The following is a 14,921-nucleotide window of genomic DNA, read 5'->3' on the forward strand; positions in this document are numbered from 1 at the left end:
TTCACGAATGCAGAAAACTTAAGGCACTGCCTGACATATAAAATGATCAACCAATAAATGAGAATGTTACTTACACTCTGAACTTTATTAGCCAACTTACAACTTATTTAGGATGATTTTATATCATTTTACAAGCTTATTATGGTAACTATATTAAACAACAACTCTAAAATATTTAGACTGTGCTTGGAATATGAATAGTGCCTGTGAAAACTATATTTTCTCCCATTCCTCCTCTTGTCTTCCATTTTTAAATCCCTTTCCATTTAGCTATAAAATTATCCGTCATTAAGAATCCAGGGAGGCCTTCTCAAAATCCAAGTGCTTTTTTTAATAGCCCTCCTTTGCCTTAGAAACCTCAGTTTTAAAATACACAAATAAGTTACAGTTGGTTCTCCTCATAATTCAAAACATGATTATTGTCAGCATCCTTAATTAAGAGCCAATGATTCAGAGAAGTGCTATGGTGCCATGGTTATGCATCTATGTGGACAATATCTCATACCTTCTTCAGTATGAGATACATGTGAGGATGCCCATCTGCACAAACACACAGTAACGAAAGTGAAGACCCGTTGTTTTTTGAGGTACTAAATGATAAAGAGACCCGGTGGTGTAATAATCTCAGGAACAGAGAACAACATATACAAAAGAGCTGAAGGTGGGACTGTGGAGGGGAAGTGCTGTTCTGCTCCTGTAATGCTCCTTTGTGGGCCATATGCCTGCTCCCCTCAGATGCTGGCTTCATTTGCTCAAAAAGTCTACCTCCCGAACTAACACTCACCATCACCTAATTACTTGCTGTGAACCTCCCATTTTTCCTGGAAGAAAGTGAGGCTCAGTAACCCAGGAAGTTAATCTCCAAGCCAGGGCCAGGATTCAGGACTTTTGGCTCCCATGGTAATCTTCAAAATGCATCCATCTGTGGACTATATTTACAGGACCATAGAGCTACAGAAGACTGAGGTACTGATAGGGAAATTCAAGTTCATAAGTGGACAAATGATGTGTCCAATATAGTTTGCTGGCTAGTGCTTCCTCATCTCCTCAACAAATTTATCAACCATTCTCCTCTTCTATGTCTGAGGCCTCAGAGAAGCTTAGAGCAGAAAGGTTAAAAGGGTGGAGAATAGAAGTGAAGGAGGGACGCAGGATCACCCAGCTGCTAACACCTTGGTACTGGGGTCGGTCTCGCTACGGCCTCTACTCTGGTGGATACCCTGTGGATACAGAACTGGGCGTGTCTTTCCCAGAGTTTCCCATTACTGACCGAAGTTCAAGTTTTACATACTATAGATGAGAGACAGATGGAGGGTTTACAGCCCTGGCAGCAAGCTCCACCCTTAAAGCTCTGTTTTTGGCCCTTTGATCATCCTGAAGCTCAAATGCAATAGTTCCCTAGATAGGGAAGGGGATTTGTAGAAGTCAGTAGGCTTCTATAAAACTGGAGGTTAGCACGGTCCAGTCTGCAGGAAGACTATTAACATTATTGCCAAGATTTCCCACTCCACTCAGGTATCTGACTGAGGGACTCCACACCATAAAAGAGGAAGTGTGCTTCTAGGAGCCCAGGATACTGCCCTGCCCATCACTCACACTTGGCCCCAGACTCTCACTCTTCCCTGGAACCAAATGTGGATCCCTGGTCTCAGAAATTCAGAGTAACATCCTGGTACCACAGGAAAGTGAAGAATAGAGTAAGGTGTATCACGATCGTTGGTGGGACATTTGGTCCCAAAGGTATTTTGTCCACAGTCTCTGACTGCCACAACCTTCAGGTCTCTAGATTCATGGGATGTCACAAAACAATTAAGTCACAGTGTGCAGCTCAGAGATGTCCCTCCTCTCCAGCCCCTAGGAAGCATGAGATTCAGCTGTTGTTCAGCTCAGGGTCAGTTGAGCCCTGGAGTTGGCTCTGAATCTATAGCGCTTGGTTTCCCCAAAGTAATGTTTCCAATATGCTTCCTACCTCTCGTTCATCAGCTATTATCCTGCTGCATGGCTACATATGGCTGCTGGTTTTCTGGGTCGTGCTTCATGTGCCTACACTATGAATCACCTTACTGATAGATGGCAGTGTACCAAAGAGAATGAGTGGATTGGGAAAGTATTGGTGACTTTCACTAAGACACAGGGTCCCCAGAATTCAGAGTAGAAACGGGACCCAGGGAAAGATGCTGAGCTCTTTCTGAGCATTCTAACCAGAGGTTCCTCTGTGACATGCAGGGGTAGGCTGGCAGGCTAAGGAAAGTACAAATAGACGGAGAAATTAAGGAACCATGAACATAGAAGTAAGAGCCACAGCCAAGAACATGGTCAAACTCCCTGAAGGGTGAATAAGGAATCAATCAGTATAGCATACTCCCAGGAATCAACACTCTATATAAAAAAAAAAAAAGATAAGAAAATAGAGTAAATAAAGCAGCTATATGGGTCAGTATATAAGACTCCATACAAAAAATAATAATAATAATGGGAAGAGGAGGCATGACTTACTGGAGGCAAGCCTTTGATTGCAGAGGATGGGGAAACATGGGCATTGGAAGAGGAGGCATGTTCAAGAAATTCAGACACAAAAGGAGAGAGTTCAGTGGTTGATAAGGCAGCAGAGTCAAGTATTTTATAATGTAAAGGGAAGACACATGCCTGGGACAGAGCTGGTGGCGGGGGGGTGGATGGAGCATCAGAAGTGGTGGGAGTTCACCTCCTAAAGCAGGATTCCAGCACAGGCAAGCAGGAAAGAGCCAGAGCTGAGAGGAAGGTTGAGCAGCTTTTCTGTAATGCAGAGACCCTGGCCCCAAAGATGAAAAAAGCTGAGATTCCTTCAGAGTCACTCTGGCATTGGACCAGAGGTGGCTTATGATGATGATGGTAGTGTTGATGGGGGCCTAGGTTTCTGGAAACACTCAGGAGTTCCCCACCTCACATTCAAATTTGGAAAACAGTCTGAAATGAGGAATATGAGGGTAGGTGCAGCCCAGACCCAAGACATGATAACACGATTGATCTCTCCCCCAAACAATATTTTCTTTACCTACCTACCCCCAAATTGACATCGCACATGAGCTCCAAGCAATCTTTTTAATGTAGAACAGGCTTGGGCAGTGAGGGAGAAGTGTTGTTCAAGTGTGCACATGATCTGAGTAGGAGGAATTTAAAATACATTACTTCCTCTCCCCTCCTCTCCCCCTCCCCTTCCCTCCCTCTCCATGAGATGGTGGACTGAGGGTGTCAGCTGGAGGCACTTGGGCCTCTGGTACCCCCAGAATCTTCTCAATGGCAGCATGAAAATCTCTGCCCGTGGTCATGAGGGTCTGTAGATTGGCGTCATGATTAGTAAAACCCATATCCCTCAGGTGCTCTAGTTCTTGCTGGTAGAGGCCTTCAGTGAGGGGCGAAGAGTGTAGTGAAGACTGAGTGGACTGGGAGCAGGCATTGGCCAGTGCATGGAGAAGCTGAAGGACAGCCAAGGTGGGTTGTATGGAGTCTTCTCTCTGACCCTGCCCTCCAGTCCTAGCTTTAGGGCACTGTCTAGTCCCGTGTGGCCTACCCTGGCCCCATAAACAAGGTCCCAGCGCAGCCACCTCCTTGGACAGTATCTGCAGGCCCTTTGTTATCTGTATCAGTGCCTGTAGGGCTCGTGGATTGGTCAGGATGAGAAGTAGTGGCATGTGATGTCGCAGGGGGCTTCCAGTTGCCAACCGGTGTAGCAGAGCTGGATTCTGCTGCAGGATGTGCAAGGCTGTATGCAAGGCAGAGGGTGAGGGTCTAAGCTGACCATTTAGAGCTTTCCCTGTGGTCTGCTGGCCATCTTGGAAGAGGAGATCCTGGCCCAAGCTTACATCTGGCATACCAGCCCCACATCCTGAATTGGCCTGATTTGAGGCCACCCTCTTGGCCCAGGTAACCTCTTCTGCACTGACCTTTTGTGCAAATGGCCTGGCAGGTGCTGAGGCTGTGGGAATGTTGGTAGTAGGGTTGGTGCTGCTGTGAGCACTGGCCTCCTCTTTACAAAGCTCTGAACTTGGGTTGTGGCCTTTGGGGACAAATAATGGGGCCAGAGTGAAGAGCATGAGCTGCTGGATATCAGGGCAGACTGGATGCATAGCATTGTCCCCACCTGGCACTGCCTTCAAAGCCTCTAGCCCCTGCTTGTCTGCCTGCAGGAGCTCCTTTTGCCGGGCTTGGTTCTGCAAGGTTTCCAGAGCCTTAAGAGCCAGCTCAGGTTTCTGTACTGGCCTCGAAGATTCAGGAGCATGGCTAGCATTGGCTGAATTCTCATTTGCCAGGCCTTGGACCATAGGGTCTTCCAAGAAAACCGTTAAGAGTTGAGTCAGTTGACCAATAAAGTCAGCCAGATCAGGGGAGCTCCGAGCCAGCTGGCTCAGCCTGGCCAGCATCCCAGCACTGTCCGAGGTGGATGGTTCAGAGCCATGCACGTAGTGGCCCGTTCTGGGACCAGGCAGAGCTCCTTTTGGATGGGTTCTCACCACCAAGTGGACCGTAGTGCCATCAAGGATGCCACGCTGGCTCAGTATGTCTTGATCCCGAAGGATCTTTCCAGTGAAAATGAGCACCAACCGGTCAGTGTTACAGTGAAGGCGTTTAGAAATCTGTTTCTTAAAGTGGTGGACGCTGCTATTTTCTGCCAGCAAAAATTCCTGGCAGTCCCATGCAGTCTTGACAAACACTCTGATGATGTGTGATGACAGCTCCCTCCCAAACACCAGCGGGCTGTCCCCTGCTTCTTTCCTAGCCTGGGCCATGTGTCCTCAAGAGCAGAATGCAGGGCCACCTGAGGATGTGTAGAAGCCCAGATGCAGCACTAAGTACCCCTGGGTGCAGGGACCATAGGTGTTCAGGGATGTCCACTCACCCACAAACTCCGGACACCACTTCCTAATGCAGCCCTACAGCCACCTGGCTCCCATAGGGTGTCAGTAGCCCTTGCCAGGGCCAGCATCAGGGGATATGATGTCAGTGATGAGGTCACAGTTGAGAAGTAGACCAGAAAGGGGGAAGGGCAGAGATCTCTTCTTCCTGCATGAGCTTGGCTCTCTTTACAATATGACTTAAACAGCAATAGAAAAAAATTAAATGTTTCTGTCTAGAAACATGTTTAGCACCAGCTTATTTCACTGTTGAAAATCATACCACCTGTGTTCCATAAACAAATATAACTGAGCAGAAAAGGAGCTGGCCTAAGAACTGGCTCAGGAAGAGCTGATTCTACTCACCTGTCATTTACCAAATTATGGTACACTGACCACACCCCAGTCAAGGCCATAGCTCCCTTGTTCTAAATGGACAGAATGAAGATGTGTATGCCAGTCCATTCAGCCTCATCAGAGGCTTGCAGGTAGCTTGTATCTCTGAGGCCCACCATGCTGAGTAACTTACTGACATGGTTCTAAGAAAAACAACATCACGTTCCCCAAGAACTTGAGAACTAAGTTGTTCTTGGAGAAATCAAGTATGATCTCAACTCTCGAGGATCAGAGCAGAGACAAAATAAATTAAGAGAAAGTAATTCCATTCCAGGTCTCTATATGACTTGATTAGATTTAAGATATGTTTAAAAAGGTAATTGTCACTTGGGAGGGGACCTATTTCAGCTGAAAACGCAGAAAATGGTGAGTCTCTAAGGCACTGTTTTGACCGTCCCAGGCAGGTGGGACCCCAGGTTAAGCCAGTAAAATCCCTGAGGTAATTGTGTTTTTAACTGTGAAGATGTCAGGCTGTCAGTCTTTTGCCATTCTGTACTTGACCCTTTTTCTGATTCTGTAATTTCCAAGGACTACAAATCTAGAACTTGAGTGTCTACAATAACACCTTCAGAAGGTTCTGCTAGATGTGGGGAACATGAGTATCTAGATCCCTCTACAACTAAACTTTTTATGGGACATTGATATATGTTCTTAAACTTGGACTAATTGAAATTTTTTAATGTTTGTTTATTTTTGAGAGAGAGAGAGAGAGAGCACATGAGTGGAGGAAGGGCAGAGAGACATGAGGAGAGAGAATTCCAAGCAGGCCTCACACTGTCAGTGTGGAACCCAGTGTGGGGTTCAAACCCACAAATCATGAGATCATGACCTGAGCCAAAGTTGGATGTTTAAATGACGTTAGCCACCCAGGGATCCCAAACGTGGACTAGTTTGAACTAGACTTCCTGTATCAAACCAATAGCAAGACTCGGATAAGTTGTAATTCCTGAGTTTAAAATAGCTCCTCAGTCCTGGGAAACTTCATACGGTGAGCCTCATGGCTGGCTGGTAACAAGCAGTCTAGTGGGCCTTTCCTAGAAATGCCCAGACCTCATAACAACTTCTATCATACACATTTAATTAGCAAAACCAATTTCTTGTGGAAATTTTCTTTGAGTTTCACCCAGCAGAACTGGATAATCAAATTAACTTTTCATTAGCTAATAAATTAATGTGTAACAGGAGTTAAAGAACATTCCAGGTAGCAGTTCTCCAGAATTGTCTTCACATATCTGATGTTTCCAGGGATTTTCCCCCCCATGTAGCTTGTGAGGTGAACCATCCCCTTGTCTCCTCTCTTACAGGGTCCATTGTCAGGATCTGAAATGTCTCCTTCCTGAGCACCCACTGACAGCCCTTCCTTGTACATTTACACACTTGTGTCTCAATGAGGGAGCCTTTCCCACATTGTCCATTGAGTTATTCAGCACAAGAATATCACTTCATCCTTCCTGAAAAGCTGACATCATTTGAATATTTTACAGCATACCTATATTCATTTTATCATTAGAAAATAAAACAACCAATTACTATTTTATTTAATCAATTTAAAACTTACTACTTAGGTGGAAAATAGGGAACATGGGCTCTCTAGAGTAAAACAGCCCTGGTTTAAACCCTTCTACCACTTTATAACCTTCAATAAGTCATTTATTCTTTTTCGAAGCTGGAGTTTCATCATGTATAAATGGGTAGTTTTCCACAGATTCGTTTTGGAGATTCAAGGAGATAATGCTTGAATAAAGTGTCATCCAAAGTACCTGACACAGAGTAGACACTTGTCAAATATTGAATATGACTTCAGAATCATAGTCACTGCCAAGCTTTGGCACATCCTGCGGTCAGGTCTGTAACTAGATTGGAAGACACGGTGAACAGATGTGTCTGTCAGGTTGACCAAGGCCCGGAGGCATATTCAGCTGCAGATGATGGAGACAACTCCAAACAGACTGGCAAGGGAGGTATGGTATCTTCCTGGAACCCAACCAGTTCAATACAGCACTGACTCTATGCACCTACCTTAAAGCTTATTATACTAAGATCTAACTTCTGGAAAACATATTACACTCCCATATTCTTCACAGAGATTGGTTTAGGTTTTCCTGTCTCAATAATAGTTTTATTAGACATCAAACTCTATGAAAAGCTTAGTATTAAATGCAGCTTCAGTGTTTGTATAAGTAGTTTGCTCCAGAAAAATCGAATGAGAGTTTAATTTTTTTTAACCTAAAATTGTCACCTGGGAGTAGATGGCTCCTGGTGGCCATGCTAACTGAACATGGACTGCTATAAGGATTCCCCTGAAATGAGAAATTCCTAATACTGCCCTGATGGTGAGCTATTTTCCTTCCTATACCCCTCTGAGTAGGTTTGAGACAAGTGTGATTTATGATAATCTTATAAATTTGTTTAACTAAACCTCAGAAGTCCCCCTAATGGGAGTAGCAAAGACTACCTCCATATCGCCTTTGCAATAAAATCCAATGTCTTTGTCTATCTACAAAACCTTGGATTCCTGCTTATCTCTTTAACTTCGTGATGATGGTTTTCTCCTTCCCCAAAAAACTTGGCCACACTGGCCTCCCTCTTATATCAAGCCAAGTACATCTCTACACTTAAAGCCATTGCAGTTGCTGTTCCCTAAACCTTGAATGCTTGTCCACCTAAACTTTACAAGTTTCATCCTTCTTACCTTTCAAATCTCTTCACAAAGCCTTTCCCAACCCTTCTGTATCTTCTCAGTCTATTTTAGTTATCTGCACAGAACTTACTATTACACCATTTTTCTTCTTTACTATTCATTTTATGTTTCCAGTTCCCTTCACTAGAATATAAGTTCCATGAGAACAAGGACCTTCTCTTATTTGTCACTGTAATCCCATTGCCAGCAGGCCCTAAATAAAATACAGGTAGGAAGGAAGAAAGGAAAGGTGGGAGGCAATGAGGGAGGGAAGGAGGCAAAAAGAGAAATTGAATGAAGAATAGACGATTTATTGTCATGAAAGTTTGTGATGTTTTGCTCTCCTAAATAAAATCCAACAAGAGGATGAATGTGGAGCAAACATGTATGAGAATCCTTTGCTGTCATGATAAATGGAATAATATAAAACAGTGAAGACTATTTCTCCCATAGTCTTTTCTATCTCTGCCAATTTTACAAAAAAAGACAGGTAATGTCAGACAGAATCTGAACTTACTGCTCCCCTCGGCCCCTTCTCCCTTCCCAGATCATCATCCATTTAGTTGTTCAGGCTCAAACAAAACACAGGAATTTTCCCTGAATCCTTTCTTTTCACACATAATTTATCAGCAACTAATAAGGCCTTTTTCTTTGACATGTATCCTGACTCTGATCGCCTAGCCTTTTTCAACACCGCCATAGCCTCCTACCTGATTTCCCTATTTCCTCTTTTGGTCCATGAGAGTCACCACTTCCCACAGTAGCAAATATAGATCAATTAACCTCACCTCTTTCTGCTTTTAAAATGTTTATTTTTGAGAGAGTGAGAGAGACAGAGTACAAGCGGGGGAAGGGGCAGACACACACACACACACACACACACACACACAGAATCCAAAGCAGGATCCAGATTCCAACCTATCAACACACAGCCAGAGGCAGGGCTCGAACTCATAATCTGTGAGATCATAACCTAGCCGAAGTCCAAAACTTAACCAACTGAGCCACCCAGGTGCCCCTTAAATATTTATTTTTGAGAAAGAGAGAGAGAGAGAAAGAGAGCATGAGGAGGCGGAGGGGCAAGGACAGAGAGGGGACAAATGATCCTAAGTGGGCTCTGTGCTGACAGCAGAGAGCCTAATGTGGGGCTTGAACTCACAAATTGTGAAATCATGACCTGAGCCAAAGTCGGACACTTAATAGACTGATCCACCCAGGCACCCCAAACCTCACCTCTTTATACAAAGTCACCAAAAGTTTTCCTATTCTACTTAGATTAATCTAAATGCCTTACCAAGACTAAAATGCTCTCACAGTTTGGCCCGGGTTGACTGCCTGGACTCACCTCCTGAGCACCCTGCCCCAGGCACAGTGGCCTCCTTGTGTTTCTGGAACACACCCAGTCATGCCTGCTTTCTAACTGACATCCCTTGACTCTTGCCCTTGACTTTCACTTACTCACTCCCTTTACTGGCCATATCTCTGCTCAAATGCTCTCTTTAGTGATGTTCTTGGTGCTTACAATCTCAGAAGAATCCTCTGTCAATCTCGGTCTCCTTGTTCTGTGTTTCTTAGCCTCTCCCTTTGCTTGAAACCACAGTATGTAGTTAGTAGATGTCTGCCTCTTCTCTGTTGGCTCCAGGAAGGCCGGGCTTTGTGACCTAGAACACCTAATATCTCCTGCACCCAGCACAGAACCTGATGGAGATAGAGTGTCCAGCTAGCGTTAGCTGAATAAATGAATCTCTAATTCCTCCCCTTCTTTAACCTTGCACCTCCAATCTTATCAGCACATCAGACGGGTTTTTTCAATTCCATCTCCAAAGTTCTTCAGTTGTCCACTTTCCGCCATATGCCTTTGTGGAGAACCTTACTGTAAGGGTCACAACATCCCTCAGCTGGATGATGGCCAGATCTTCTGTTTTGACTCAGTTTCCACCCCTGCCACCTTCTCATTCAAGCTCCACAGAGAGGGCAATGAAATCCCCACTCCAGGCAAGGTAACAAAGCCCTGCGCTCCCTGTTCCTGCTCACTGTCTCTCCCACTTCACCTTGAAGCGCTCTCCCACCTATTCTTGGTACTCTGGACACACTGGCTTTCATTCCTTTTTCTTCAAATGTGTTGAAGTCTATTTTTTAAAAATATGTTTAATTTGAGACAGAGAGAAAGGGGGAGAGAGAGAGAGAACGAATGGGGTAGGGGCAGAGGAAGAGTGAGAGAGAGAGCACCAAGCAGTCTCTGCACTGACTGCACAGGACCCCACCCAGGGCTCACAAACTCTGAGATCATTACTTAAGCAGAAATCAAGAGTTAGACACACTTAACATACTGAGCTACCCAGGTGCCCTGAACTCTAATTTAACCCAGGGATCTCCTTTACAGTTTCCCCTTTGCCTGGAACATTCTTCTCCCAGCTCTTTGAATGTCTGACTTCCTCTTACCCTTCAAGTCTCTACATAAATACTCCCTCCAGAGTGATACACACAGAGCACTCTTCTAAAACTATATTCTTCCTCTCTCTAAATGCAATGTATACATATATTATATGCAGTAGAATAGAGATTAAGAGTGTGGCCTTTAGGGGTACCTGGTTGGCTCATTTTCGCCTCGGGTCATGATCTCATGGCTCATGAGAACGGGTTTCCCAATTCCAGGGTGCAAGCCCCACATTGGGCTTTGTGCTGATAGAGTGGAGCTGGCTTTGGGTCCGCTATCCCCCTCTCACTGCCCCTCCCCCATTCTCTCTCTCAAAAATAAATAAAGAGTTTTTAAAAGTGTGGCCTACAAACACTGGTTCAAATCCCAGTTCCTACTCTACCACTTACTATCTGTGCAGCCTTGGATTAGACACTTAATGTACCTATGCTTTATTTATCTGTAAAATTGGCTAAAGATAGTACCTACCTTTGGGGCTTGTACGAATTAAATGTTAATATGCATAGCATTTGTTGAATAGTGCCTAGTTCTTGGTGAGTGTTCTATTAGCTATTCTATTTCCTGTTTGTTTGAAGTCTCTTATCGCCACTATATTGTAAGCTTTTTAGGGAAAAAACCTTATCTATCTTGTTCACCATTGAATTCCTAGTACCAACAACAGTTTCTGAAATTAAGAAGTGCTCAGGAAATATTGGTTAAATTATGAGTTGCAAAAGCTACTTAGTAACTTGGAAAAACTCTTCATGATATATTAGCAAGTTTAAAAGCCAGGTTATAAAACACTATGGATAATAGAATAACAGTTTTGTAAGATACATAAAAGGACAAACATCATGGTGGTAGCATCTCTGGTTTTTATAGTCTTACTTGGCTTATCTATATTATCCAATATATACAGTTAACCCTTGAGTGCAGAGGTTAGGGGCGCAATAAAAAATCTTCTTCATATACCTTTTGATTCCCTAAAAAGTTAACAACCAATAGCCTTCTGTTGACTAGAAGCCTTACGGGTAATATAAATGGTAGACTAATACATATTTTGTATGTTATATGAATTATATAGTATACTCTTACAATAAAATAATCTAAAGAAAAGAAAATGTTATTAAGAATGTCCTAAGAGAAAACCCATTGACAGTATCATATGTATATTGATTGAAAAACTCTGCCTGCAAGCAGTCATGTCTGGCTGGTCAGGGGAGGTGGCCATGGGCCTGGCTGGAGATGGCAGCGTTGGGCAATGGCCCCTGGGGAGACTGTGAGTAGCAACAGCAGCCTGGAAGCAGTGGAGCTGTTCCATCTGCCTGGAGCCATACCAACCATCCCTCCCCTCTGGCCATATGGACCTGCTGCCCCAAGTGAGTTTTCTGGCCTTTCTGCCAGGGGGAGGGGGTGTGGAGACACAGAGTGCAGGGCTCTCTGCACAGTGCCATCTCTGATCTCTGCCCTCTGCATGTCTTCCTCCACTTCAGCCCAGCCTCCTCCTTGTGAGCAGCCAAGGGCTGGACCTGACTGTGCCCTGGGCACACGGGAGGACCTGCAGCCCAGCCTGATCCTGGCCTTGGGGGCCAGCCAAGGTACATAGAGGGTGACCATTACGATATCTGTGCCAGCTGCCTTGTACTGGGTCTCACAGGGACTGAGGAGGGCAGTGGTAAATAAACGCCTGTGGCTTCGGCTCTCAACTCTTAAAAAAATTTAAAACTCCCATAGAAGTAGACCCACAGGGTTCGCGTCCGTGTTAGTCGAGAAGCAGCTGTACTTCTACGTTGCTTTTAAACCGAGAAAACAAGTCAAATTACATTTTAGAAAAGAGGCTTAACTATTAGAACAGTAGAACCTTCATGACTATTTTTCAAGGAGGCATACACTTGTTTGTGTGGGAATCAGCAAAACATCTGTGTAAAATGAGGATTCGTAATGTAAACAGTAGTAGCAGTTTCATCACAACCGTATCCACCCTGAAAGTATAATGGAAAAAATTTCACTCAAAATAATCAGGGAAATGTGACATTTAAATAAACCCAAATGTGCCGCACTTACATAAAGGAACTACAGTTCTCTCATCATTGTTGTTGAAGTTTAATTGACATAAAATATCCTATTAGCTTCTGATGTGCATTATAGTGCTTTGGTATTTTCACACAGTATGTCACCAAACGCTTTACAATATGACTAACTACATTCTGTGTGCTGTATATTACACTCCCGTGACTTATTGATTCTATGACTAGAATTCCCTCTTCTAAAAGGAAAGAGTGCCTATTGTGAAACTGTCAGTTCTCTCTAATTTATAATGTAGTTGAAAGCTAATCAAGATCTCATTTAGCCTTTTCTGAAATTTGATATTTACTCTAAATATATGCAGAAAAAGAGACAAAATTAGACCATGACATTTTGCAAAAGAATAAAGAGTCAAGCACTGAACATTTTGTCATTAATTATTTCAAAGTTAAGGGGTTCCTGGCTGGCTCAGTTGGTTAAGAATCTGACTTTGGCTCAAGTCATGATCATAGGTCTGTGAGTTTGAGCCCTGCTTTGGGCTCTGTGCTGACAGCTCAGAGCCTGGATCCTGCTTCAGATTCTGTCTCCGTCTCTCTCTGCCCCTCCCCTGCCCACAGTCTGTCTCTCTCTCTCTCAAAAATAAACATTTTTAAAAAAATTAAAAACATATATTTCAAATTTAAAACAGTTTAAAAAAGTGGCACTAGTAGATTGTTTTAAAAACACCATGAATACACATGTATAAGCATATACATAAGATATGACAAAGGAAATATTGAGTCCAGTGTAGATATTTGCAGGCAGGCAAAAATTCCAGTTAAATACCACAAGTCCCTGACCTTTTTACTTTTTTGGGCAGGGATAAAATCATGAAGTAACTTGACTGAGTACAGTGGTTAAGAGTGTGGACTCTGGAATAGACGAATTTTAAATCCTTCCTCTGCTACACGGGAACTACACAACTTTAAGTGCTGTACTTTCCCCTCTCCCTAGGCCTCAGTTTTTCTCATCTGAAAGATGGGGATAGTAACAGAACTTGCATTAAAAAACTATTGTGTGGATTCAGAGGAGAAGAGCTCAGAGCAGATCTGGGATTTGGAAAGCCTGAGTAAGTATTAACTTTTAAAATTAAGCATTAAACCCTAAAATATCTAGAAAGAAATGTGCGCGTGTATTTATGACAGAGGTATTAGGAAAGTAAAAGAAAAAGAACAGGTGCATAAAAACATTTTCTGTTGTTTGAAGAACACCTTCCTCTTAAATTGCTGTCCACCTACCTGGCTGGCTGTGTGTGATGCACCATTACAGGCTTCAGTGCTGGAGGCTTTTTTGTTTTGTTTTATTTTGTTGGTTTATTGGCTTTGGAGGTTTTGGGGGGGGTTTTGTTTTTGTTTTTGTGTGGGTTTTTTGTTTGTTTGTTTGTTTTTGTTTTTTTTTTATTTCTAGCAAATCTCTTGGTCTTGGATGTCTTCTAACAGAGAATCAGAGCAGGGGGCAAATGGGACATCTTGGAAGACCTGCCCTTTCAGTAACATGAGCCTGTTGGGATCCTCTCTTCCCCAAACTCCAACTGTTGCCAATTCCCCAGAGCCCCATCCTGTGGTACCCTGCGGATCTCTGTCTGTCTCTTCTCCCTAACCTTTTCCTCATTTGCTGGTTCATTTCCTCACTCATCAATTGGCATTCATTTATTCAACCTTTTTGAGTGCTTTCCATGTGCCAGGCCCTATATTAGGTGGAGTCCTAGATGACCGACAGGGACCTTCCCTGCCCCAGGAGCCCCCTTCCTCCTGGACCATGGAGCTGGACATGCGGTTCATGAGTTCAGTCTCTGATGAGGCTTGAGCAAAGATTCCAAAAACCCAATCCATTGCCCAGGGCTCTCCTAAGATATGGTCAGAAAACAGTCTATTAAATGATCACTTTCCTCCCTAGCCAGAACTTTTAGACCCAGACCATCTGCCCTGAAACCTACTCCAAATGAGCCCTCATGCTTCCTTTGGCCCATATGAAAGTCATATACCTTTCCCTGAGGTTTTTTGTCAGACCCACCCGGCCTTCTGGGGACTGGAATTAGAGATTGCCTTCTTCACCCTCTCCAGTCAGAAGCAGCCCACAGCACCTGCCTTGTTAGTTACAGGAAACAGAGAGACCAAGACTGTCCCCTGTCTATCCCCAGCACCACTATAAGGAGTAGTTCCTTTGGTCAGGATAACTCCCCCTACTGAAGGGGAGGGAAGAGGAGGCAGAAGAGAGGCTGGAAGCCTCCTGCTTCACATAGAGATTGAAACCAAAATCAGGAGAAGAAGTTGCCTCCAAAGCTCATTTCATCTCTGACACATGCTGGCCGCTAAAAGGTAAGACAGATTGGTTGGTACAAGCATCCTGGGTCCCAGGTAGAGGTTTTGTTTCTCCAAGTTTCTGAAAGAAGCCCCAGTGCTGGGTCCCTGCTGTTTAAGTACCATACCATGGCCACTTTTACCATAGTGGTCCCCTCTGTTAAAGGGGGTTTTCCTCCCTTGACAGGATCGTA

At 43.9% G+C, this 14,921-nt stretch overlaps 1 protein-coding gene across 1 annotated transcript; it reads right to left on the reverse strand.

Moving 5' to 3' along the window:
- Positions 1–3,134: 3,134 nt before the first annotated feature.
- On the reverse strand, positions 3,135–4,864 carry LOC115271628 (ubiquilin-3-like). Its single transcript, XM_029914530.1, has one exon. The coding sequence runs from the start codon at positions 4,764–4,766 to the stop codon at positions 3,165–3,167; it is 1,602 nt and encodes a 533-aa protein (XP_029770390.1). The 5' UTR covers positions 4,767–4,864; the 3' UTR covers positions 3,135–3,164.
- Between the last annotated feature and the right edge of the window lie 10,057 nt (positions 4,865–14,921).

This window comes from Suricata suricatta, chromosome 11 (genome assembly GCF_006229205.1).
Source record: "Suricata suricatta isolate VVHF042 chromosome 11, meerkat_22Aug2017_6uvM2_HiC, whole genome shotgun sequence".
In the NCBI taxonomy this organism is placed as follows: Eukaryota; Metazoa; Chordata; class Mammalia; order Carnivora; family Herpestidae; genus Suricata; species Suricata suricatta.

Coding starts and splice junctions, on each gene's coding strand:
- LOC115271628 (XM_029914530.1), bottom strand. CDS start 4,766: ATGGCCCAGGCTAGGAAAGAAGCAGGGGACAGCCCGCTGGTGTTTGGG.